The following is a 27,612-nucleotide window of genomic DNA, read 5'->3' as shown; positions in this document are numbered from 1 at the left end:
AACGTGGAAAAGGCAAGCTACCCGTCATTCCTCAAAGTCTCGTTACCCTGAAAATGGCATCGCAAACTGTCCTCCACATCACACATTTATTCCCTTAAGTGGTCAGGACACCAAGGAGAGGACAGTCCTGTGCAGAAGACCCACAGCCCTCGTGCCTGGACCCGAGGGCTCCCCAGTGTAAAGGTACACCTTGTAACTTTCATTTTTCTCTTCCTATACCCACTCATTCATATTTCCAGAATGCCTGCCTGGTGTTGGGGGTGCAGGACAGAAGCCCCGCCTTTCACATTTGGATGGAGGAGGTATGTACATGAAGGACACAGACACACACGGAAACATTTACAACACAGCATGGCAAGTGCCTGAGCCCACGGCCAATGGGGGCTGACCGTGGAAGTCACAAACTCCAGGGCTTCATCTCGCCAAGTTGAAGGCCACACCTTGGCAAACCCTCCCCCGCCCCTGCCCCCCACCCACCCAAGCTTTAAATTTTTTTCAGTTTAGGAGACCCAGCAGTCTCCTTCATAACCTCCACATGGAGGTTTTGAATAAACTATTCAGAGTCAGAAAATTCCAAGCTTTCTTCCCTTAAACCTGCCCTCCCCTCCAGATAGCATTATTTACAGAATTCACTATAAAATGTACGGCAAATATTGTACTACAACTTATCGCTAAACTAAACTCATTACGTGTTTTTCCCTTTTAAGCTTCTTGGCTATGTATCTTCACTGTCGCGATGACTTCTGGTTCTTATTTTCTTGACACCCACATTGTCATTTTCCTGTTTGGGAACAAAAGTATAACCCTTAAGTAATTTAAAAGAACAATTTTTGTAACCGACTTTGCAAAAACCCCGATCCTTTCTAGGTGTGATGCAGGCCTTTAGTCCTAGAAAATTAATCTTGAGGTTGGAAGTAAACTTTAAGATAGAGCCTGTGAAAGTTGCCTTAAACTGTTTTTACTATTTAATTTTTTAAAGTTAAATACTGTGTCCTTTGATAGAAAGGTTTGTAAGCTATTTTTAAGTTCATACATCATAAAAGGAGAAAGAAAATTTCCACACAAATACATACAATTTCACTAATTTTCATAAATACCATTCAGAAAAAGTGAATTCAAAGGTAAAATCAGGCTGAAATATTTTTTTTCTTTTATACACAAAGACAATTATTTAAGACCTTTATTAACAGGTGCTTGCAGTTGGTTGACTGTTTTGAAAAAAATCAAGCTGTAAACTTTTATTACAAATAAAAAATGAGGTTCTTAAAAATCTCAACTTGACCAGATGTGAAACAAATTAAAAACCAGAAGACCCAAAAGGTTTCGGCCTGGTTTTTTTCTCAGACCAAAATCTTTTGGGTCTTCTAAACAACTGAGGTGTTTGAAGGGGACCACCCCCAATGCTACGTGAGTGTCAGCAGAGAGCACATTTGGGACGGGACAAAGGACACCAGACTGCCTCCCGGGTGGGAGCTCTGAACAGTGCTACCCACCTAAACACACCTCCACCTGCTCTTCATCCCAGCTTTCCAAAGGGACGCCTTCGAAATCAGGCGTTACCCCTCTGGAAGTTTCATTCAATCTCTAACCAGGGACTGAAGACAGCTGCCTGGAATCTTAATACAGGGTATGCAACAAGCAGTCAGAAAATACTAACTGGATAAATCCCTTTTCCTTCCTTTTTTTAAAAATTTTTGGCCACGGCAAGCAGGATCTTAGTTCCCTGACCAGCGACTGAACCTGAGCCCCCTGCAGTGGAAGCTTGGAGTCTTAACCCCTGGACCGCCAGGGAAGTCCCATCCCTTGCTTTTCCTGAATGATGACTTTATAATGTGAATTTACTTTCCAAAGTGGAATTCCCAAGCCAGATACACCTGAATATAGAGACACAAAATGTGGCTTAGATTCATGCCTCTTACCTTAGTCCAACCGGGAGCTGGTGGCGTGTTATTACATATCATGTGTTGTGTCTGCTCTAGCGACATGGGGCAGAAATCATAGTGAAACATTCTATGCACTTATAAAAAGAGAAACAGGAAATCACTTGCCTTTTGGAGGCTGTTGGCACATCTCCTGGCACCCCGGGTTACTCTCTGCTCGGATCCACTCTCCGAAGTGTTTCCTCGAGGGCGGAGAGTAATCTTCCTGGATCTCAAACCCTTGAAGTCTGAATATTCCGTTACTTCCTTCTCTTCCTGCTTCTTCACGGGGATTTCCACCCTTTCCTGCCTTGCTGTCTCCTCTGTTGCGTCAGGCAAAGCCTTCTGATTCTGCTTCCCAGATCTCAAGGGCCTCCTTCTGTCTTGAACTTTGCCCCCAGAGGTAGGATTCTCCGCTGCGTCTTCTGGGCTTTGCAGCTTCATCTCTTGGGAGGTCTCCATGGACTTCTTTTCACTTCTCTTTATTTTCACCTTTCCTGCTGATATAAGAGACCCAGGTCTTTGCTCCTCTATATTCGTTTTAGTGGGGCGCCTGGTACGCAGGGACATTCCCTAAAAAAATTCAAAAGACATCCCCAAAACGTCAAGAATGAGGAATACAAATCTTAAAACTCCACATGGAGAAAATCATTCGAAAGTGAACTCAAAGGGGGATTAATTGGAAAATTTTCCATTGGTTCATTTTCTAAGATGCCAGTAATCTAATCGAGTCAAGGGAGTGACTGTCACTTTGTTCCAATGGAGGAATCACCATTTCTACTGATAAACCGTAAGTAAGGAATTTGGTATAAATTCCAATCACAATGTCTGAATGTCATATACGTCAGTCTGATTATAACAAGCATTAAAAGGGTATTCCAGGAGAATGCCCCATTATTCAGGTAGTAAATGAATTCCTAATCCTTTAACAATCATTGATAGAGCAGGACAGGAAAATCTCAATTTCTGGAATCGAATTTACAAGCTTCTCTGTCTGACAACCCTGACAGTTAAGGTCTTCCCAAGACACACGCCCCGTGTAAATTGTTCTAATTGTTTCAATACTGATGCAGATAGTACTTCTACCCAGCACTCCAGGTCTCGGTGTCTGAAACAAGGCAGGACTGAATTGCCCACTTTTTCTCGGCACAAAGTTCCACACCTTTGAAGATGAACACAACTCAGTCACTTCCCGAGAAGTTCTTGGCAAAATGTGTAATAATAATTTTGACCAGTTATTTTCCCAAATTAGCCTATTCTAGAAATCCCCAAAGGATGCTTTACGAAGGTCTGCAGTTACTCACTGTGCTGAATGCAGACCCCGTGGGGAAAGGGTACCCACACATACATTTGCGTTATGTACAATTTATAGCAAACGTTATACCAGAATGGAGAGCATCCACCCAAGATGACATGGTACGATTACATCACACGATGACATCACACCACCCATTACCTTATTTGGAGTGTCTTCTCCTTGTGGATCCGTAGCTTTAGTTTTCATGTCATTGTTGGGCAGGTTTCCCACAGGTTTAGTCCTTTGTGCCAAAATCCTCAGACTTCTCTTCTTCACTCCCGAGGGTTTGGGGGGCTCCCGTCTCTCCCTGGGGGCTGTCCTCTGCTTCTTCTGGAGGGGCTTCTCTTCCTCAGCGTCCTGTGCAGCCATCGTGGGGCATAGCCTCTTCCTGCCCACAACCCTTGCATCTTCTCCCAGTTTCCTCTTGGGGGATGGGGAGATGCAGTTTTCACCTGGTGATTGTACAGGGTCTCTTCTGCTGCCCACAAGGTCTCCCATGAACCTTACTTTAGGGGCCCTGAGGACTCTTCGGGATATTTCTACAGGTCTTCTTCTGTCCGCTGTTTGCTTTGGGGCTCTCTTAACTGCAGAAGCATTGTTTCCCAGTTCACTGGCCTGATCTGGCTTTTGGAAGAGCTCTTTGAAACTGGCCGGATCTTCCAGGGGTTGGGATTTTTCCTTAAATGTTCTTCGCCGACTCTTGACACAAATTACATTTCCTGCTGAGTCCGGGTTCTGCCTTGAAGTTTCCTTAAACACTTTGGTATTGTTCTCATCACCTACTGGTTCTCTGTGCATGGTTTCCCCTGCTGTTGGGATGGGCTCTCTGAGTACTGAGAGCTCTTCTAGGGCTACTTTTCCCAGTGGTGACTGGAGCCGCCTCCTTCTACTTGCTGGCCTGGTGACTGGTCCGGCTGGTGGAGACTGGCAGGGCACTGCAGTGATTTTAACATCACTCACCGGTTCTTTGGCCTGACCTGGCTTTTGGAAGGGCTCGTTGAAACTGCACGAGTCTTCCACGGGTTGGGTCTTTTCCTTAAATGTTCTTAGCCGACGCTTGATGCCAATTACATTTTCTGCAGGGTTGAGTCTCTGCCTTGAAGTTTCCTTAATCACTTTGCTGTCTTTTTCATCACATACAGGCTCTCTCTGCATATCCCCTGGTGTCTGTGTGGGCTTCCTGGGAGCTGAGGGCTCTTCTACACCCACTTTCTCTGGCGGTGACTTGAGTCGCCTCTTTCTACTTGCTGGCCTGGTGACTGGTCCGGCTGGTGGAGATTGGCAGGGCACTGGAGCGATTTTACCATCGCTCACTGGTTCCTTGGCCTGACCTGGCTTTTGGAAGGGCTCGTTGAAACTGCACAAGTCTTCCACAGGTTGAGCCTTTTCCTTCAATGTTCTTAGCCGACTCTTGTTGCCAATTACATTTTCTGCCAGGACCAATTTGTGTCTTGAATTTTCCTTAAACGCTTTGCTGTCTTTTTCATCACATACAGGCTCTCTCTGTGTATCCCCTGGTGTCTGTGTGGGCTTCCTGGGCGCTGAGGGCTCTTCTGCATCCACTTTCCCTGGTGGTGACTTGAACCGTCTCTTTCTACCTGTTCGCCTGGTGACTGGTTCTACTGCTGGAGATGTATAGGGTATTGTGGTGGTTTTCTCATTAGTCATTTGTTCCTCTGCATGATCTGGGGTTTGGAAGAGCTCTTTGAAGCCCGCCAGGTCTTCTAGACATTGGACCTTTTCCTTGGGTGTCCTTGGCGGCCTCTTGCTTCCGTTTATATTTTCTGCTGAGTCTAGTTTCTGCTTTGGAGTTTCCTTAGATAATTTGATGCTTTTATCACCATCCGCTCGTTCTCTGTCTGAATGTCTGGCTCCTCCTGGCGTCTGTGTGGGCTTCCTGGGCGCTGAGAGCTCTTCTGCATCCACTTTCCCTGGTGGTGACTTGAATCGTCTCTTTCTACCTGTTCGCCTGGTGACTGGTTCTACTGCTGGAGATGTATAGGGTATTGTGGTGGTTTTCTCATTAGTCATTTGTTCCTCTGCATGATCTGGGGTTTGGAAGAGCTCTTTGAAGCCAGCCAGGTCTTCCAGGGGTGGGGCCTTTTCCTTGGGTGTCCTTAGCCGCCTCTTGCTTCCAATTACATTTTCTGCAGGGTCCAGCCTTTCTTCTGGAGCTTCCTGAGACACTGCAATGCCTCCGTCACCACCCTCTGGTTCTCTGTGTGAGTGTGTGGGCTTCCCGAGAGCTGAGAGGTCTTCCTGCACAGCCACTCTCTGGGAAGGTGTCTTGAGACGTCTGGTCATGCTGGTTGATGTGACAACTGGTTCTGGTGGTGGAGATCGGCAGAGCATTTTGGGGGTTCTGTCCTCAGTCATTGGTTCCTTGGCTTGATGTGGGGTTTGGAAGAGCTCTTTGAAGCCAGCCAGGTCTTCCAGGGGTGGGGCCGTTTTCCTTGGTGTTCTCGGCCGCCTCTTGCTTCTAGTTACATTTTCTGTAGGGTCCAGTTTCTCTGCTGGAGCTTCCTGAGACACTGCAATGCCTCTGGCAGCACCCTCTGGTTCTCTGTGTGAGTGTGTGGTTTCCCCTGGTGTTTGTTGAGGCTTCCTGAGAGCTGAGACGTCTTCCTGCACATCCACTTTCTGGGAAGGTGTCTTGAGACGTCCCTTTCTACTTGGTGTGTTGGCTGGTTCTGGTTGTGGAGATTGACGAGGTATGTTGGTGGGTCTGTCATCAGTCGTTGGTTCCTTGGCATGATCTGGGGTTTGGAAGAGCTCTTTGAGGCCAGCCAGGTCTTCCAGCGGTGGGGCCTTTCCCTTGGGTGTCCTTGGCCGCCTCTTACTTCCACTTACATTTTCTGATGAGTCCAGTTTCTGATGTGGAGTTTCCTGAAACAATTTGATGCTTTTATCATCATCTACTGGTTCTCCCTCTGAGTGCCCAGTTTCCCCTGGTGTCTGTGTCATTCTGCATGCTGAGAGCTCTGTCTCTACATCTGCTTTCCCCAGAGGTGTCTTGAGCCATCTCTTCCTATTGGTTGGTGTGACAATTAGCTGTGGTTGGGAGGACATGCAGAGCGTTTGGGGAGTTTTGACAACAGCCCTTGGTTCCTTGGCATGATCTGGGGTTTGGAAGAGCTCTTTGAAGCCCGCCAGGTCTTCTAGACATTGGACCTTTTCCTTGGGTGTCCTTGGCGGCCTCTTGCTTCCGTTTATATTTTCTGCTGAGTCTAGTTTCTGCTTTGGAGTTTCCTTAGATAATTTGATGCTTTTATCACCATCCGCTCGTTCTCTGTCTGAATGTCTGGCTCCCCCTGGTGTCTGTGTGGGCTTCCTGGGCGCTGAGAGCTCTTCTGCATCCACTTTCCCTGGTGGTGACTTGAATCGTCTCTTTCTACCTGTTTGCCTGGTGACTGGTTCTACTGCTGGAGATGTATAGGGTATTGTGGTGGTTTTCTCATTAGTCATTTGTTCCTCTGCATGATCTGGGGTTTGGAAGAGCTCTTTGAAGCCAGCCAGGTCTTCCAGGGGTGGGGCCTTTTCCTTGGGTGTCCTTAGCCGCCTCTTGCTTCCAATTACATTTTCTGCAGGGTCCAGCCTTTCTTCTGGAGCTTCCTGAGACACTGCAATGCCTCCGTCACCACCCTCTGGTTCTCTGTGTGAGTGTGTGGGCTCCCTGAGAGCTGAGAGGTCTTCCTGCACAGCCACTCTCTGGGAAGGTGTCTTGAGAAGTCTGGTCATGCTGGTTGATGTGACAACTGGCTCTGGTGGTGGAGATCGGCAGAGCATTTTGGGGGTTCTGCCCTCAGTCACTGGTTCCTTGGCTTGATGTGGGGTTTGGAAGAGCTCTTTGAAGCCAGCCAGGTGTTCCAGGGGTGAGGCCTTTTCCTTGGGTGTCCTTGGCTGCCTCTTGCTTCCAGTTACATTTTTTACAGGGTCGAGTTTTTCTCCTGGAGCTTCCTGAGACACCACAATGCCTCTGTCGCCACCCTCTGGTTCTCTGTGTGATTGTGTGGGCTTCCTGAGAGCTGAGACATCTTCCTGCACATCCACTTTCTGGGAAGGTGTCTTGAGACGTCCCTTTCTACTTGGTGTGTTGATTGGTTCTAGTTGTGGAGATTGGCAGAGCATTTTGAAGATTTTGTCAGCACTCATTGGTTCCACTGTGTGATTTGGTGTTTGGAAGAGCTCTTTGAAGCCAACCAGGTCTTCCAGGGGTGGGGCCTTTTCCTTGGGTGTTTTTGGCCGCCTCTTGCTTCCAATTACATTTTCTGTGGGGCCCAGCTTTCCTCCTCGAGCTTCCTGAGACACTGCAGTGCCTCTGTCAGCACCCTCTGGTTCTCTGCGTGAGTGTGTGGGCTTCCTGAGAGCCGAGACATTTTCCTGCACATCCACTTTCTGGGAAGGTGTCTGGAGCCATCTCTTGCTACTTGTTGGCATGTTGACTGCTTCTGCTGGTGGAGATTTATAGGGTATTGTGGTAGGTGTGTCATCAGTCATCGGTTGCTTTGCATGATCTGGGGTTTGGAAGAGCTCTTTGAAGCCAGCCAGGTCTTCCAGGGGCGGGGCCTTTCCCTTGGGTGTCCTTGGCCGCCTCTTGCTTCCAGCTACATTTTCTGCAGGGTCTGGTTTCTGCTTTGGAGTTTCCTGAAACAGTTCGCTGCTTTTATCGTCACCTGGTTCTCTGTGCATGGGCATAGTCTTCCCGGGTGTCTGTGTGAGTTTTCCGAGGGCCGAGGCATCTTCTACATCCGCGTTCCAGGAAGGTGTCTTGAGCTGTGTGTTTGTCCTGGTGGGTGTGCCGACTGTTCCTGATCTGGGAGATTTACAGAGCATTTTTGTGGCTCTGTTCTCTGCATCCACTGCTTCCTTGGCATGAGCTGGGGTCTGTAGGAGACTTGGGATGTCCCGCTGGTCTTCCTCAGGCTGTGTCTCCTGCAAGCTCTCGAGGGCGGCCAGGTCTGCTGCTAGCTCACACCTCAGCTCTGAGGCTCTCCTTGGTCCCCTCACGGCTATCGTGTGTTTGGAATTCTCTTTTGACCCCATGTGCTCTGTCCGCGCTTCGCTCTCCTTCGCATCTCCCTCCAGCTTCTGCTCTGGCTGTGGTGCTTTCCTCAGACATCTTCCCAAGACGTTCTCAAGAGCGTCAGGTTTTGGGCCTTTGTTTTTACACTCTACACCTGGTGCCTGTGAGCTTCTGAGCTCCATGGACCTTCTCAACTTCTTTGCACTTGATGTTGTCTTTGGTGTCATTGCCTCAGACACTGGAGTTTCCATCTCAGCACCTGCTGTTTTATACACGTTCCTGGGAGTTTTCGTAATACTTTCATCTATTTTAATTTTAATACTCTGGCGTCTTAAGGCAGGGCTTGCAGAACGTTGATCAGACAGCTCTTTAGGTGCATCTTGAGTCCCGGGGGACACATTCTGTCCTATAAGAAATTAAAACATGCATGATGAGTATATGCTGTGCACCGTGCGCCAATGTGGTGTTTTAGCCTCACGAGGTATTTAAGAGCCAATAAACCAGCCTCCCATCCATCTCAGGATACGAGGCTGCCTACGTGGCCATAAATCTGCCTGACATGAACCACACACAATTAAGAACAATGTTTTTGGGTGACACAGAGTGGGGTCATGCATAGGCAGTGGTAAGGGTCTATGGGGATCGGATAAAAGAAAAGCATTCCTTAGGCTGCCAGCCAGGTCTCAGTGAGCTGAACACACACATTTGTTTCATCAAACGTGAGAAACGGCTGTTTCATCTGCTGGACCACCAATGCAATAATATGGGTTACTTAGTGCACTAAGGGGCCACGTTACACGGGAAACATCAATTCTTTAGCAACAGGAAGCATCTTGAGTGTAGCACACTGTCCCCTCTATGACAGAAACTCGGTGACCAGTGTAAATGAGAGAGAAACAGACTCACATCTCACTCTCACCCTGCGGCAGGTGCCCAACCAGAGATTAACAGGAGTACCTGCGTGGTGCACACCTGCTGCCTTTCTCTTTGGTGATTGACAGCACTCTGACATTTGAGTAATTTACATATAAGTATGATGAGAGATCATTACACTTTCCTGCTTGTCAGCCTCTTTACTTATGCTAAATGAAGAAGGCCACGTGTACACCCGTAGTTTACGGTTAGTAAACAGGCGTATGCCTTTCCATGCAAGTCTCTGAAAGCCAGTACTGCTTCAGCTGCTGATAGAAACCTCCCTTAAGAACAATGGGACAGGGAAGCTGGACATGGTACTTTATCAGGAATATCTGTCGTAGCGAAATAATACAGTAGCTGTTGTGAAAAAAGACCATCTACAGTTTCCACTGAAAAGATCAAAGTGCCAGGGGAAAAAAAGGAAACCCACCAGAATTTTCTGAAGCACACAGCAGAGGTTTTCCTCCTGAATGAGGTACTGGAAGCTCTTCTCCAAGCAAATCCTCTGAATTTGAAAAAGTGGAGGGACACAGGCTCATCCTTTGTGGTTTCTCTTTCACTGGAGTCTTGAACATTTCAGGCAGCCCTGTTACATGAAAATAGTGGAAAAACAGTTAACAGACTGCTCATAACTGCAAATCAGCATGCCTGTCCTCACGTACAACAGAGGAGATGTCGGAAGGCAAACAACAGATCACTCCCTAGAACTTCTGGGAGACAGGGTCTCACAGGAGAGGTTGATGCATCAGCTGTGAACCCATATTTTGAAGAGGGCAATGGCAAGTTAGACTCATATATGGCCTCTTCTCTGGCCTTCCTCTTGGAAAGAATGTAATGAAGGAAGTTGATGTCCACCCTCTTCTAGAGTGAACTCCAGCTGTGAGCATTTGCCAGAGGACAGAGGCTGCCCTCCAGGGTCCCTCTCCATGCATCCCCAAATCCAGGGCCCTCAGGCTCCTTCGATAAGTCCTAGGTTATGCACTACAAGAGTTTATGTACAAATAAAATGTCCAAATGTTAAAAGTGAGATAGGACTGCCCATTTTTAGTATGGTCAAGTACTAATATCACCATCTTTTCATTTTAACACCAAAAGGTAGTACTAACATAATCTCAGAAAACAAACAAGCAAACCCATCCAGTTCTCTAAAGGGAAGACTTAAGTTTCTCAAACTCTCATTCTCCTCCTGTCTTCTTACTTTTCTCATTCTGACATCAATGGACCAAAACAGACCAGCAGCCGACTCTCTCAGTCTGGCAGCCGTCTGCAAATTGTGTTTGGGAAGCCTGTTCTGAAGGCACCCAAGCCAGGCAACTCACTTAAAAAGCTCATTCCTCCGCCACCGTTCAGGCCTTACTTAAAATATCCAAGATTTAATATTTCATCACATATTAATGTTTTGTCATAAAAGTACTCACACCGAGGGGGGGGCCTTTGTTGAGTGTCTAGAAAAATGTTTTGAAGGAAGGCTGAAAAAATTTACCATCCCAGGTACTATTTAAACTTCTACTTATCTTATAAATATGTTTTTTTTTTTTTTTTTCGGTACACGGGCCTCGCACTGTTGTGGCCTCTCCCGTTGCGGAGCACAGGCTCCGGACGTGCAGGCCCAGCGGCCATGGCTCACGGGCCCAGCCGCTCCGCGGCATGTGGGATCTTCCCGGAGCACGAACCCGCGTCCCCTGCATCTGCAGGCGGATTCTCAACCACTGCGCCACCAGGGAAGCCCTCTTATAAATATTTTTGAGAATTTGCCTTCAATGCTTCGTAACATATATAGTAGTACACTCGCACGTGGGCATAATTTACAAGCATACACAGGTATCTGCGTATTGGGTGGTATAAGCTCAAATTGTTTTTTACTCATGGAGCATGCTATCAGAACTCTGGCTATCACTGTTCTACATTTTTATAGTTTGCTTTTAAAAAGCTAATAAATATGCTGATCCAAATGTGATTCTAATTGGAGGGTATCTTGCATAGGTTTTATAAGTGGTACAACAATTCTCCCATCTTAAAATCCGCCAGGAAATAAAAACTAGGTTCCACCTAATGGATTCAAGTGTCACCTCCCTCTATAGGTGCTCAGAATGGAAACCACTGGTCAAACGACGTAGCAGAAAATCCCAAACCCAGGGTCCTGCCGTGGTTCTAATCCAGGACAAGTGTCAGCAGCTCACATCACACTTTTACTGAAAATAGCAATACTGGCTCAACTATGAATGGCTCAGAGAAGCCTTTGTTTCATGAACCAGCTAAGCTACACGGAAGGAAAAGAAACCTTGAAGCAAAACATCACTCAAACCTATTGCTCCGACTCTGGCAATTATAAGAGCAAGGCTGCTTTTTCACCATAAAGCCGCTGCCAACGTCGTATACCCACGCTGCTCTCCCAGGTAAAGATGTGCATTTCCTGCCATACCTGCTTCCTACAGGCCACGTGACTCCAAATCATCAGGGACTTGGCCTTGTTCTCCAGTCCAGCACCCTGTTCCTTGAATATCATGACCCTCCGAGTTGACTAGATTGTTTATCCTCCTGTCCCATGCACAGCAGATAAACAAACGTGATACCCACCCATGTGGACCCACGCAGGAGGATGAAAGCGTTCTGGTTCCCAAGAGCCATGGCTATGCTGTTACCTGAAAGATCTTCACTAAAGTCCATTGGTTTGTTGACCACGAAGTTGTTCAGCATCCTGTAGGGCCGAGCTGGCCCGTTCACTTTCTCGATGTGAGCTTTCCCTATTATTATGGTACAGGGGGAGTTTGCGTGGCCTGTGCTAAATTGATTGTGAACGATGCCAGTCAGCTTCTGGAAAACAATCAGGAAGTCAATAAAGCGTCAAAGCCTCAATCCACACTTAATGCATCCCTTAATCATATTATGTATCAAAGAGCAATGCACATTGGAACCCCTACCTTCGGGGTATTATTGGTTCTTCTTTGCCTCTTGCTCAGGGGTCTTGGAGGTCCACGTTGAACAGCTCTGGTCTGGGTCTGCTTGGTGCCCAGTTTTACCACGTCTGCCCACGATTTTGCCACTGTCACAGGGAAAAGATGTTGAGACTTCAAAACCGGCACTAACGAGAAAATCAACCTTGAAACCTATCTGCTGATACAACACTAACCAACTAAATTGGCCTCAGAAGCGCCACTCCTTCTCTTGGAATAAATCATCTGTAAGATGCCATGCTGGCTTCGATCCACGGAAGCTCTCTTGGAGGGCAGGTTGCTACTTTTTCTCCGTCCTCTCTTGGGAATATCTGTCTGATGTGGAGATTTGCTGTTGCTGGAGATGGAAGACGCCTTGGATAAGCTACGGCATCGGCCGGGCGCATCTGGAGAAGCGGGAGCAGCGTTAGGAGCTGGAGGCCTCACAAACGCATCCTGTGCAGTCGCCTCCAGACAGACTTCTGAAGAATCTTCTTTCCCTGACGGCTGAGGCTGCTCCTGACAAGATTTAAATGTGCGTAAGAAACCTCACCACAAATATAAGAAACCTCACCACAAATATAACTTCTCTGTAGGCTCAAGATGACGGAGTAGGAAGTGTGCTCAATCCCTCTTGTGCGAGCACTGGAATCACAACTAACTGCTGAACAATCATCGACAGGAAGATACTGGAACTCACCAAAAAAGACACCCCACATCCAAAGACAAAGGAGAAGCCACAGTGAGACGGTAGGAGGGGCGCAATCACAATAAAATCAAATCCCATAACCGCTGGGTGGGTGACTCACAAACTGGACAACACTAATACCACAGAAGTCCACCAACTGGAGTGAAGGTTCTGAGCCCCACATCAGGCTTCCCAACCTGAGGGTCCAGCAACGGGAGGAGGAATTCCCAGAGAATCAGACTTTGAAGGCTAGCAGGAGTTGATTGCAGGAATTCAACAGGACTGGGGGAAACAGAGACTCCACTCTTAGAGGGCACACACAAAGTACTGTGTGCATTGGGACCCAGGGGAAGGAGCAGTGACCCCATAGGAGACTGAACCAGACCTACCTGCTGGTGTTGGAGGGTCTCCTGCAGAGGGGGGTGGGGGGGTGGCTGTGGTTCACCAAGGGACAAGGACACTGGGAGCAGAAGTTCTGCGAAGTACTCCTTGGCGTGAGCCCTCCCAGAGTCCCCTATTACCCGCACCAAAGAGCCGGGTAGGCTCCAGTGTTGGGTCGCCTCAGGCCAAACAACCAGCAGGGAGGGAACCCAGCCCCACCCATCAGCAGACAATCGGATTAAAGTTTTACTGAGCTCTGCCCACCAGAGCAACAGTCAGATCTACCCACCACCAGTCCCTTCCATCAGGAAGCTTGCACAAGCCTCTCAGATAGCCTCATCCACCAGAAGGCAGACAGCAGAAGCAAGAAGAACTACCATCCTGCAGCCTGTGGAACTAAAACCACATTCACAGAAAGAGAGACAAGATGAAAAGGCAGAGGGCTACGTACCAGATGAAGGAACAAGATAAAACCCCAGGAAAACAACTAAGTGAAGTGGAGATAGGCAACCTTCCAGAAAAGGAATTCAGAATAATGATAGTGAAGATGATCCAGGACCTGGGAAAAAGAATGGAGGCAAAGATTGAGAAGATGCAAGAAATATTTAACAAAGACCTAGAAGAATTAAAGAACAAACAAACAGAGATGAACAATACAATAACTGAAATGAAAAATACACTTGAAGGAATCAATAGCAGAATAACTGAGGCAGAAGAACAGATAAGTGACCTGGAAGACAGAATGGTGGAATTCACTGCTGCAGAGCAGAATAAAGAAGAAAATATGAAAAGAAATGAAGACAGCCTAAGAGACCTCTGGGACAGCATTAAACGGGACAACATTAAACACAACAACATTCGCACTATAGGGGTCCCAGAAGGAGAAGAGAGAGAGAAAGGAACAGAGAAAATATTTGAAGAAATTATAGTCGAAAACTTCCCTAACATGGAAAGGAAATAGCCACCCAAGTCCAGGAAGCAGAGTCCCATACAGGATAAACCCAAGGAGAAACACACAGAGACACATAGTAATCAAACTGGCAAAAATTAAAGACAAAGAAAAATTACTGAAAGCAACAAGGGAAAAACGACAAATAACATACAAGGGAACTCCCATAAGGTTAACAGCTGATTTCTAGCAGAAACTCTGCAAGCCAGAAGGGAGTGGCATGAAATATTTAAAGTGATGAAAGGGAAGAAACTACAACCAAGATCACTCTACTTGGCAAGGATCTCATCCGGATTCGACAGAGAAAGCAAAAGCTTTAAAGACAAGCAAAAGCTAAGAGAATTCAGCACCACCAGGCTTTCTATTTATTTTATATTGGAGTATAGGTGATTAACGATGTTGTGTTAGTGTCAGGTGTACAGCAAAGTGATTCAGTTATACATATACATGTATCTATTCTTTTTCAAATTCTTTTCCCATTTAGGTTATTGCAGAATATTGAACAGAGTTCCCTGTGCTATACAGCAGGTCCTTGTTGGTTATCTATTTTAAATATAGCCGTGTGTACGTGTCAATCCCAAACTGTTTAAATCTGGAAGCACCAAACGTTTCAACCAGTGTCTGTCAAGTATATGGTAGAGATGCGAGTCTACGTCTCTCACTTAAAAAAAAAAAAAAAAAAAGTGGCGGGGGGAAGAAAACACCAAACAAATCTTAATTGGGGTATTTCAGGTGGAAAGATGAAAGAAACTTCCTCATGAGTGAGGCTCTTATCTAAGTCCAAGGAAACACCGTCCGTGGGAATTTAACCACCTTTGATCTGCATGGAAAGACAGCCACTCACTTCCAGGAGCCCATATAAAAGGGAAGGAAAGGAGACATACCTCACACGCCTGTTAGTGTGAAAGGAAATTAAAGGCTTCCCAGGCCCTCTGATGAAGGCGAGCTGTGGGCCAACACCTTTCTAGAGATCTAAGGTCACAGCCTAGGGTAGGTGATGAAAAATTGTAAAGAGCTGATGATGAAAGTCATGGGTGTGCTGCCGTCCAAGGTTTTCTTTCCACCTTGTAATTCTAAAGGGAAAACACCAGAACCTTACGCTTCTGTGTCGTGATGCCTCCAGATTCTTTCCAAATGTATTGACTATAACCCTAGCATGACCACCTGGCCCTGCAAGTGTGGTCAGCAGGAGGCCTCTGCAGAGAAGGAAAGTCCTGAGGACCCACCTGTGTTCAGTCACCCTCGGGCCATGGTTAGGAACCCAGGTGCTCAGTTCCCAACACCCACATGAATGAGCTCTCACAGAGACTTTTATATTTTTACTTTGTTATTAGAAAGAAAAAGGTGTTCATTGTCATTCTACTAGTGTGAGGGGTTGGAAAGAATATGGACCAAGGATGTGTGCTATCATCAGATCCGAAGCGGGGACCAGTGGGTAAACTCACCTTGATGATTTTCTTCAGGACGGTTGGCGTGTGGGTGACCAGAGACCTTCTTTGCTTTGGTGTCTCTCCTCTTTTGAGAGGTGTGTTGGGAGGTAAGTTTTCATCGAATAATTCAGGTCTCAGGCGACCACCAAAGGAGACCCGCCTCCTCTTCAGGGACACCCCATCCATCTTATCTAGAGGAACGGGTACAGACGTGGAGAGGGCAAAGGAGAACAGTACCATAGGTGTGACTTGTTTCCATTTACCATTGAAGACAAACTTACTGTAAATTCACTGAAACCTGGCACCTCACACACCTTTACTCTCTTGTGATGTTGACGAAGGTGATGCTGCTTCAAGAGCTCAGGAAAGATCCAGGACAAACCACTAAATGCCAAGTCCCAACCTGACAGGACAAGGACTTTCTTTAAACATTGACAAGTCCTATGCGGACAGAGCTTAATAAAGGGAGTGGCCTGGAGCAGTGGCTCCCACTTCGGAGCAGGGGGATGAAGGGGATGAGGCTTCAGCAGTGGCCTGAGAAAGCTTTTCCAAGAGACCCACACTTGGGTCTCAGACCTACCCAGCGAGTAGAATTCGAGCTGGAAACCTCTCCTGGTGATATTGACAGATGGGCAATTCACGCGTCCCAAGCCCCACTATCCATCTTTGTGAACCACTTGTCAACATAAACCCTTGCCTGAGTGAGGCGACCCGTTTGTAAGACTTGTGGGGACTCCGTGACTGATGTGCGTGGGTCTGCTTTCAGAGCCGCACACCCCTGCTCTGGGGGCTCCCTGCAGAAGCAGAGCTGATGGCAGGGCACAGCATCGGAACACCTGGGGGCCCCCGAGGAGCATGGGAGGCCCTGGAGCTGCCACGCCTGCTCCACGGGTCACATCTCTGCCACCCATGGGGTGCCATTAGGTTACTGGTTTCCCCATTTGCAAAAGGAAGATAACAAAACTCCTGTCCCGTGGGCCCTCCTGCTGCCAGAAGAGAGGATGGGAAATGAGGGTCTGAACGGCACGTAGAAGAACACCTGGCACGTAGACCCATGGGGATGGGGCAGGTGTGTTTTAAGAGCCACCCCACATGAAAAGAGTTCCAAGGGATTTCCACTGACTTATTCTAGAGGATCAAACTCATAGGATAAAAGAGCTTATAGTTCAGAATTAAACTCCTGTGAAAAGCAATTATGCTTATGCTTATTCTCCTTTGTTCTGTGGTAGACAGAAGAATCAGATATGCTTTTGGACCAGCTTATCTCCTTAGACGCCTGCTAATTCTCCCCTAATAACCAGCACTGCTCTGGTTGGTTGGTTATCTGGGTCTTCATGCAAATCTATGAGTAGATGATGAATATGGGCCTTCATGTGCCTCACAGAGCTAATCATTCGTGAATGAAGGAAGGTCTCACTAATTCATACCTAGACATAAGGTAGTAGTAAACCTGGGGGGGGAATAAATTTACAGTTAAATAAACTTACTCGTGGAATCGCCGAAGCTGCTGCCATCAGCCGAGCTAAGACCGGGTAACCCAGGGCTCACCGGATCCGCTGCCATGCCCAGCTTCTCAGGCTTGTTGAGAAAATCGCTTTGAATCTTCCTTTCAACTTGAGGGACCAATGGAGCTGAAATTGTCTGATGCAGAATCTCTGTTTCTGTTGTCAGATCGTCAACATTTGTAGGATTCCTCTTCCTCTTTCCGGGGCAAAGTTTTTCTGGTGTATTTCCAAAACTCTCAACTTTAACGGGCGTTTGAATACTAGGTAAGAACTTCCGAGGAGGAAACGTTTTAATATCTGCCCTGGAGCCTTCACTTTGATCTAGGTTCAGGGACGCACCACCATCGACAACACTCAGGTCTTCACTCCGCCCACTCCGTGAGGGACTTTGTTGTGAATATGGTTCGGGGGTCGTGGTTTGCAGCGTCTCTACCTCTGTGCAGAGGCTGCTGGGACTCCTGGTCTCCTTGGGCGTCTGAAATGGCTCATCACTCCTCTTCCCCTCAGTCTGGCTACTTCCTTGTTCTCCTGAAGCAGGGTCTGCCTTAATTTGGGGGCTTTGGCCCGATTTGGGTCTGGATTTAAGTGAGACCAGAGTCTCGCTCTGTAAACCACCAGTGCTTTCTTTTTCTGGTGTGCAATGACTCTGTGATCCTGATTTTCTGCGATTCTGAAGAACATTGACTTTTCCTGATTTCACATCTAACTCCACCTTCATTGACTCATAAAGCTTCCTAAAGGGAGACTCATTTTGGTCACTCTCCTTAAGACACTTTCTAGAGGAAAAAGCCTTCAGTTCTCCATTACTGATCCCGAACCTTACACCGGAACCTTCTTGAGAATCCCCAGCAGTGGGAGCTGTTGCATTTCTGCCGTTATCTCCAGGACGTTCTGAGGAATGAACGCTGTTAGGTGTCTTCCCAGCAACAGGATCTTCTGAGCCACCTGAGACAATACCAGCTCCTGTGACATTCTTCCCATGCACCACAGGCCTTCCGGAAGCAGCGTCTTCCGTGAATTTTGAACGGGCACTGGAATCTTGAACTTTTCCATCTTGACAATGAGTTATGAAATAGGAAGCAGAAATTCGAGATTTTCTCAATGATTAACATGGGCAATATTCACATTTTAAAATTATTTCAAATTGTCTTAAAAACCTAGCTTTCCACTTAGCCTACAAATTTCTTAATGTCCAAAATGTATTCTAATGGTGTTCTGGTACTAGTTCCATGATGAAAATAAATAAATCACTTTAGCCTCCTATACCTCCTATAACCAACAGGAGACATCCAATGCTATCAATCTGCTCAGAATTAGGGGCAACAACTGAGCATGACAGTTCGTCTCTACATGGACCCTCCAACAAGCATATGGAGCCCATACATCACTTGGGAGAAAAGTTAACTCACGTGTCTGCCTATGTCTGTCCCTTCCTTGCCACAAAGCTACATAGAGAACAGATCTTACAGGATCCCAGACAAAACCAAAAATCTACTAACCAAGGTTGGAAGGGAAGCTAGATCTTGAGACCCGACGCGAAGGCTCCTGTGAATTGGCAGATAAGAACAGCAATTTAGATGCCTTTTCAAATACCAACAGTCACATTTACTAAAATATTCTTCCTTTGATGACCTTCTCTACCCAACTGTTCTTAGAGAACTTACAGCGACTTTGAGAAACGAGCCCAAGACATTGGGCTGGTACTCATAACACAAGCATTTCTCAGTTGATTTTTTAAAAATATAGTAATAGAATAAGAAACAAACTTGAAGATTAAAATTGCTTAAATTGAACGGCAGTGACTTTTTATAACTTCCTTGAACTTCTGTGAAAGAAGAATCAAAGCTAAAAGTAAACATCATCCACTCAGTATCTGGGAACCTACCAAGGGCACAGAATTATTGACTTTACACAGTTTTATCAGAAGTTGGCTAGAGGACCCGTGGGTGAAGTGGGGCTCCACTTAGCATGTGTGCTCATTGCTGGCAGGTACTAAGGGTTTATCTGAAAGCCCAGACGTTAAGGCAAAAGCGAAAACAATGCACCCAGAGGCCCTGTACCCTCAGAGCAGGGAGCTGGGGTGCAGCCCTCCTGCTGGGCCACCTTCACATTCCTTCCCAGGCAGCTTTTTAGAGGGTAAGGAACAACTACAGAATAACACAGATGTAAGATATAAAAGTCCAATATTGTTTCAAAGGAGGAAAAATAATATCCTCTGAATTATTAGGGGTGGAAATCACAAAATATATCCAAAGGCAAATACTTTAACTTCTTTCTTTAATCAATTTCCGATATCTTGGTATTGAATACGCTGCTTCTCAAACTTCCCATGTGAGGGCTCGATTTCTAACTTCCAATCTGAGGTTGACAAAAGGAATCATATGACTGAACAATAAAAATGAATTAAAATTTAAAACTGTGTGCAAAATACAAGCCCATATTTTTTGTACTATAATATCCAATAGCCATAAAAATCACTGTCAAATAACATGTTCTAAGTATTCAACTTCAATATTTACTTTATCATAATCCAGATAACGAACAGGTCATAGACCACTGGGACCTCTTATCTAACCCATAGTCCAGCTTTTTGGTTGGTTTCCTTATACCTACTAACGAGTTAGAAGCGGTGTTGGTTGGTGGGTGGGATACCTCAAAAGCTAGCTTTCCCCCAAAGCTGATGAGCAGGGTTGACATTAAAGTTAGTCCTCTGGGGAAGCAAGGGCACATGGCAGGAGCAGGGAACTTCAAATGCAGAGCCCACTGCTGATTTCAGGAGTATCTGTGCTAAGACTCTTAAGCCAGGGAATTCCAACCTGGTCAGAAGAGAATAGCTTGAGTAGCTTCATAAAAAGTAAGAAGGATAGGAAGTCTCAGGAGTAACCCAGAACCTCCTAAGTCCTACTAAATCTCCCAGGATGGGCCCAGACTGCATTTTAATAAGGTGGGCCGTTTGGAATACGTTTTCTCCACTGATAGACACAGGGCAGTAACTCTCCTCCAGTGTCGTGGGTCATGTCTGTCAAAACTGGGAAGCATCATTGGTACCTACAGCTCTGATGTGATTATTCTGGATGAATAAAGACCAATGAGAACAATGGGACAAAAACTGAGCCTCCAGATCATGTGGTTCTGGAATCTGAGTTCTGCGTCAGGGTTGCCCTAACCAAAGGTTTGCAAAATCATATTGTGAGTTACTTTGGGCCCAAAGTGTAACACCTAGTACTCTCATTTTGAATAAAAGAGGAAGGATAGTTTAAATTATCTTAATATATCTAAGTTCAACTTGTTTTAGTACCTTAGCGACATTTTCCTACTATAACTGGTAAGTCGTTCTCCCTTGTGAGAAATCAGTGTCAAAGTGCATATAAATGACTTCATATCATCATGCAAAAGAATCAGAGCCCAAAGTTCCATAATATCTCCCCATCACCTGTTCCCGTCTTTGTCCTGGAAATGCAGGTGACTTGCTTCCATTCTGATGACTTTCATTTTCATACCTGAAGTGCACAGAATGACAGGCATATATTCAGATTAAAGATTTGTAACCAATGATAAAACTTCCACATCTGACTAATGTCCAAGGAGCAAGGAACAAAGATCAGGTTTTACTCAAGATATTACCGTATTCATGGAAAGAAATCAGGAAAGTGTTTTTATGCTAAAAACTTAGGTAAATTGGTTTCTTCTGGAACACCACGGTCAGAGGTTGGGACCAGATTAAATTTCTGAACCCTGACTAGTCTGTAAGATTCAACAACTTCCCTGAGCACCTCCTGTGTTGGAACCAACTGCACAAGAGAGCAAAACCTGGTGTCTGCTAGTTTTTGTTCATGGAAATCATCTGATGGCTTGGAAGGTCAACCAGGAAGCTGGGTGGCGTCTGACACCTTTATCACCCTGTGATGTCATTCACCACAGGTAACCACAGAGCTCCACTTTAAGATCACTATGATCTTTTCAGCTTCCCACTTACTCCATGTGTATCTGAACAAAGACAGGCACATTTTAGGAAGATGCAAAGATATTTAGCAAGAGACATGGTTGTTCTAACAGACCTCAGGTATCCATTCACAGAAACTTTTATAACACATACTGAACTCTGGTACCTCGGTGAGACAGCCTGATTCGAATTTAGATGCCATCTACGTAAGCTCTGAAGCAGCCAGTCGCCTGGAACTGTTTCTCATGGTACCAGAGTTCTGAATCAAGCCCTTCTTCCTATGACCCATGTCCTAGTCTTTGTTGGAGGTATTTTGTCATCTCAACTAATCTTAATTTGAGCAGCATCTCATTTGGGGGACATACTTCTGCTCTCCATTCCTCATCAAATATTTCCTGCCTAGAAATAATATTTATTTCTCTATCTAATAAAAAATACCCTTTAAAAATGAAGGCAAATTCACAAAAAGCACAGAAAAAGAAACGACCAGGATATTCAAATTAGAAAATATCTATTTAATACAAATGAAGGCAGTAATGGAGTTCCATTGGCAGAATGGATGACAAAAGCGATCCAACTACATCTGCCTACGAGAGACATAATTTAGAGTCAAAGACACAAATAGAATGAAAGGATAATGATGGGAAAAGATATACCATGCAAACAGGAACCAGAAGAGAGGTGGAGAGGCTGTACCAATACCAGACAAAATAGACTGTAAGATAAAAATTATTCACAGAGACACTGCACATTTTCTAATGATAAAAGGGTCAATCCGTCAAGATCAACCAGTTATAGACAAAAGTGCACCTAACAGCTGGTTCCAAAAGGTCATCTAAACCTTAAGGATTATGAAAGTTGAAAGCAATGTGATTAAAAAAAAACAACAAAAAAACTATAGTATGAAATCTCTCATCAAAAGCATTACTAAGGGCTTCCCTGGTAGCGCCGTGGTTGAGAGTCCACCTGCCGATGCAGGGGACGCGGGTTCGTGCCCCGGTCCGGGAAGATCCCACATGCGGCGGAGCGGCTGGGCCTCTGAGCCATGGCCGCTGAGCCTGTGCGTCTGGAGCCTGTGCTCCGCAGCAGGAGAGGCCACAACAGTGAGAGGCCCGCATCCAGCACAAAAAAAAAAAAAGCATTACTAAACATACAGGACATTTCAGAATGATACATGATACAGCTTCATCCACACCAAGAGGAGATAATTCTTAATTTAAACCCATAGTATGGCCTCAAAATATCGGACGCAAAAAACTGACAAAGGTAAAAAACAAAAAGAAAAAAAAAACTTCAATGCGTGATTTCAGCTTACCTGTCCAGGTAACTAAGAATCAGGGGAAAAATTTACTAGGATTCTAGAGTCAGGAATTAGAATCTGAGGGACCTACACAGACAGAGCACTCCACGCAGCAGCTGTGCAACACACATTTTTTCCAAACACCCAGGACAGATTAGTAAAAATGTAACCATATCTGATCATAAAAAGCAAGCTCTGACTCATTTCAGAAACTGGAAATTACTCAAATGTCCATCCAGAATGAATTAATTGTGTATGTAACTGTGGATCTTATTTCAGTGAAATCCTTAAACAGCGAGAGGAACAAACTGGGATGAATCCATCCATCCCAATCCAGGCTATGAATCCCACAACCGTAAAAGCAGAACTCAGTTACTACTTTATGGAGTTTGATAAAGGCAGACAAAACCATAGCAGTTAGAGATGCATGCTTAGCAGTAGAACTCTAAAGACTTTCATGCTATCAGAAAAGCCACATTAGTGGTTTACTTGGTGCGGGGAAGAAGTAATGATTAGAAGATGCATGAAAGAAACTTCTGGAAATGCTGTTTATGACTTGGGTGGTGTATTAGTTCTATAACAAAATGTCACACCCTGGGTGGCTTAAACAAGAGAAATTTATTTTCTCACAGTTCCAGAGGCTGGAAGTCCAAGATCAAGGTGTCGGCAGGGTTGGCTTCCTTGGGGCCTCTCTCCTGGGCTCTGGCCGCCCTCTGCTGCCGCTTGGCACAGTCATCACTCTGAACACCTCCTTCCCTGGCTTCTGTGTCCTAATCTCCTCTTCTTATAAGGACACCACTCGGATTGAATTAGGACCCAGCCTACTGGCCTCATTTTAACTTAATCATCTCTTTCAAGGTCCTATTTCCAAAGACAGCCACATTCCGGGGAGCTGGGGACGGGGGTCAGGACTTCAACTTGGGAATTTAGGGAGAGCACAGTTCGGTCCGTGACGGGCGATTATCACAAGGCTGCTCACTTCATGGTAAGCTGGGTCATACATCTCGTTTTGTAACTTTCTCTATGAGTGTATTTTACTTTAAAATAAAAAAAATAAAATGAGTGCAGTTTCACAACACTTGCAACCAAATGAACCTCCTTTGGGACCTGGCCACCTTGGCATAGTTACGTGCTCTCTAATCTTTGAGCTGGAGCACACAATAAACCTCACCTGCCATTCCTTCTAGATCCGTATGAATTTAGATAAAGACTGTGTTGGGAATGGCAACCTCAGACATGTTGACATTCACCCGCATTACAGAAGGATCACTGATGGACTGTGAGGCTAGTTTTTGGTGGATCAGAAGGTCTATTTCTTTTTAGCCCATTTCTTACCTACCTGAAAGACCGATCAACAACAGTTATCACGTCTCCATGTTTTAGTTGTACAGGTTTATCAAAAGTAGATCCATTTACTCGTGTTGGATTTGTGGAACTGAAATTAAACAATATTGCCTACAAGTAGGAAAGAGAGGAAAACACGTAAACTAATAAATGGATAAAAAGTGAAAAGTTTTAGAAAACAGACTTCCAAAAACCCGCTCACCTCCTGTCCATTGATTTCAATTTTGCAGTGTTGTTTGGACACTACGGGAAGCTGAATACGAATGTCACACTCGATACTCCTTAATTCAAAAGAATAAAGATTTTTTAGGTTGCTGCAATTTAAAAAACTTACATCAGTGATTCAAAATAAAACAGCATCTGACACTATGTTTTTTTGTTTTTTTTTTTTGCGATACGCAGGCCTATCACTGTTGTGGCCTCTCCCGTTGCGGAGCACAGTCTCCGGACGCGCAGGCTCAGCAGCCATGGCCCACGGGCCCAGCCGCTCCGCGGCATGTGGGATCTTCCCGGAGCAGGGCACGAACCTGTGTCCCCTGCATCGGCAGGCGGACTCTCAACCACTGCGCCACCTGGGAAGCCCCTGACACTATGTGTGATCTGTAAATGTAATGACATAAAGGAAAGACAAACTGGGCAATGTAAATGATTTTGCCCCCAATTTTTATAAGTATTGTATAAGCAACTATTTTAAATCATTAAAACTTAAGAGTACTTAAAAATAATTATAATGGAAAATATTAGAATACAAAATTGAATTGCCTTCCACTAAAATATCTATGCTTATAAGATCCAACTAAAGGAGTACTTTACATCAGTTTGGAGAATACTTATCGTTTGTACTCTGTGCTTTTTTCTTTTTTCCTATAAAAAAGGTTTATGCATGTTTATTGGTAATGCTATGTATGTTTCAAGGTTTAATCAACACCTAAAGTGCTGTTATTTCATGCTAGGACCTCTCCGTGTCTCAGTTTCTTCATATACAAAGAGGACTCCGTTGGCAAACATATCATGGTGTTCTTCAGAAAATTAAATGTTACTCATGTCTGTCATTTGCTTGGCACACAGTAAATGCTCATAACTTGTGAGCTTTTTATTGTTTTAAAACTATATTATTGGGACTTCCCTCGTGGTGCAGTGGTTGGGAATCCGCCTGCCAATGCAGGGGACACGGGTTTGAGCCCTGGTCCGGGAAGATTCCACATGCCAGGGAGCAACTAAGCCCATGCTCCACAACTCCTGAGCCTGCGCTCTAGAGCCCGCGAGCCACAATTACTGAAGCCTGCACGCCTAGAGCCCGTGCTGCGCAACAAGAGAAGCCACCGCAATGAGAAGCCTGCGCACCGCAACAAAGAGTAGCCCCCACTCGCTGCAACTAGAGGAAGCCCGTGCGCAGCAACGAAGACCCAATGCAGCCAAAAATAAATAAATAAACTACACTATTAACTGACAGTCACAAGCCTCCTATCATTACAAACACTAATCTACAAGCAACAACAAATTATCTAGATGCAACCTGTCTTTTTACAGAAAACTAACATCAGCAGGAAGCAGTTGAAGGAAGAATTCCCAAACCTACACAGAAACTAATCAAAGACGCCCTTAGCAAGGCTCTGGGTCTCTGGTGTTCCTGTTACCATCCTGTGGTTTTACACGTTTGAACAGACCCTATGCCTCCTCTCTGTACTCAGTACGAACCTCTGGAGTCTAAGAATATCCCTTCCTACCTGTACCATGAACAAACACTTACGAGTGGGTTTCTGGATTATAAAATCTCGCATAAAAATACACTTAATCACTACAATATGATAACAGAATTACTGCTATTTGATACCAAAATGTTTTTTGTTTCTCCCTTTTGAAGAGAGTGGAAGCTATGGAAAGTGAACAGCTACTTTAAGCCAAAGAACAGAATTTGATTTTTAGGTATCGGAACATCCCAGCAAGAGACAGAAAAAGACAATCTCATTAGAACTGAGAATCTGTTTGGCAGGAGACGGCCATCAGGAGACACTATAGATCAATGGTTCTTAACCCTGGTGCTGCTGACATCTGGGGCCAGCTAGTTCTCTATAGCGGGAGCTGTCCTGTGCATTGTAGGGTGTTTGGCAGCAACCCTGACCTCTGCTCCCTGAGGCCAGTGGTGTGTGCCTCCCACATTGTGACGTGAAAAAAATGTCTCCAGACTTTGCCAAATAGCTCCTGGGGGGCAATACGGCTCTCAGTTGATAACCACTGCTGCACACTGATTCCAAACTCAATTTCCCAGCTGATGTGATGACTGGACAACTGCCAGAGTGCTGAATAGTGATCACCTCTCATATGCCAGGCCCCACACCAGACACCGAGTACAGAATTATTAACTAGACAGTCCCTGTCCTTGGGGAGCTTCGTAGTGAGACAGGCAAGCCACAGCCTCATCACCATGTGTGGGGTTAGGAAAGACAAGAGCAGGGCTCAGTAAAGGCTCCTTCTCAGGTAACATGGACCCTGTCTCTGAAAGTTGTAAAGCAATCAGTTGCGTAGGAAGGTAGAGAAATTCCAGAGGTGAAAGTTCGAACTGGCTAAAAGCACCAAGGGGAGAAAGAGCTTGAAGTGTGGTGGAACGTGGCAGGAGTGGGGCTGGTGGGAGGATGGGGTGTGGGGCAGAAGGGGGTCAGGGTTCCACCACACAGGGTTCCACGGGGGGGTAACTTATTCATCACATGTTAGAAAAGGAGAGGCGGTGTGATTAATGGTGCCTGTTACACAGGGACCAGAGTTACTGCCACCACCAACACCAAGGCAACAAATGAGAAGTTCTCAAAACACAACCAGAAGGACTTTCCTTCCCATTTCCATTTTTCCAAAAAGACCGACAAGCCATGCACAGATTCCTTCCTTCACTTGTTCAATAATATCCCCCAGCAGCCAAGGAATGCCCAGTTTGGAGAGATTTCAGATGAACACAATGGCTTTCTAAAGACAGTCTGAAGTGAAGCAGGACTTTACATTTTTCTCCAGTTATATTTTTATCAAATCAATTTAAAAATTTTTCTTTGACTGAAAAAACACAACTATGTAAACATTGTCTTCGAATTCTATTTCATAATAAACAACCAGTAGCAATGACAATACACAGGAAGTCCTGAGCACACTCCAGGGCTGCCTACTCCTAGAGCTGTGTATCTCGTCTGTTAATCTCTGGTTAGTAATATTGAGGGGTTTTTTTAAGCTAAATTGTCTAAATTGTCCGCGGGTGGGCAGGGCTCACCTTCCAAACAAGCAGGTATGAAGGCTCAGTGGAAAGTGGGGGCCGTCGACCCCGCTCCTTTTAATGGTAACAAGGCGTCTTGTAGAACCCATTTTCTAAACAGGAATTTTGACTATAATCCGTACCGGAAGGTCAGGCATCGAAAGGTTTGCTGAAGCCGACTTACAAGCAATCCTTTGACTACACGCCACTGACAAAATAACAAAAATAAAACACACAGGGGGTGAGGGTTATTCTAAAGCAAAGAGCTAAGAAGTTACTTGTAAGTGACCAACTGGGGTCGCGTGTACTACTCACCGCTGCCCCTGCCGCCCCGACCCACGCCTTACCTGACCCCGGTGGAAGCCCCAGCCAGGCCCGGGGCTGCCTCCACCATCCAGCGCCCTCCAGAGACCTGCGTCCAGGACGCCGCCCGCCAGGCTCCTGGCTCCCGGGAGTTCCCACCGAGACCCCACGCCAGAGCCCAGGACGAGCCAGGCCAAGGCCGCGCTCCGGCGCTGGTGGCCGCATAGCCCCGAGTGGTCCACGCGGCCTCCGCCCCTCCGGCTGCCCCCGCCCCCGAAGCTCCCCGGCCGCTGCTCACCCAGGACGAGTCTCCCGGGGCGACAGCAGTGGTTCCGCCGCTCGTCGGCGAGCAACCCGAGTCCGCACCGTGAGGGGCCGGCGACGCGCCCACCTCCGCTGCAGGGACCGGGCCTCAGTCCCCTGGCCCGCTCCCACCTTCGCCGTGGC

The 27,612-nt window shown here is 46.0% G+C and overlaps 1 protein-coding gene across 1 annotated transcript; it reads right to left on the bottom strand.

Moving 5' to 3' along the window:
- Positions 1-593: 593 nt before the first annotated feature.
- MKI67 (marker of proliferation Ki-67) lies at positions 594-27,612 on the bottom strand. The gene is made up of 15 exons (XM_060033842.1): positions 27,464-27,612; positions 26,881-27,070; positions 23,830-23,908; positions 23,623-23,738; positions 20,474-20,540; positions 18,540-18,585; positions 17,023-18,093; positions 15,551-15,726; positions 12,285-12,606; positions 12,076-12,197; positions 11,797-11,968; positions 9,585-9,740; positions 3,376-8,645; positions 2,049-2,492; positions 594-781 (listed from the first exon to the last, which is right to left on the bottom strand). Exons 2-15 carry the CDS (start codon positions 26,970-26,972, stop codon positions 716-718), a joined length of 8,199 nt encoding a protein of 2,732 aa, XP_059889825.1. The 5' UTR covers positions 26,973-27,070; positions 27,464-27,612; the 3' UTR covers positions 594-715.

The sequence above is a fragment of the Delphinus delphis genome, chromosome 16 (assembly GCF_949987515.2).
Source record: "Delphinus delphis chromosome 16, mDelDel1.2, whole genome shotgun sequence".
NCBI classification, from domain to species: domain Eukaryota; kingdom Metazoa; phylum Chordata; class Mammalia; order Artiodactyla; family Delphinidae; genus Delphinus; species Delphinus delphis.
Note: the sequence above shows the minus strand (reverse complement) of the source record. Positions and strands in the feature narration are given on the sequence as shown.

Bases quoted from the DNA above. Each gene is read 5' to 3' on its own strand.
- MKI67 (XM_060033842.1), bottom strand. From the start codon at position 26,972: ATGGGTTCTACAAGACGCCTTGTTACCATTAAAAGGAGCGGGGTCGAC. The intron at 15,727-17,022 runs GTAAGTTTATTT...CCGTTCCTCTAG, and splicing joins CAGCTTCGGCGATTCCACGA to ATAAGATGGATGGGGTGTCC. The intron at 782-2,048 runs GCAAGTGATTTC...GTTCCCAAACAG, and splicing joins GTGCCAACAGCCTCCAAAAG to GAAAATGACAATGTGGGTGT.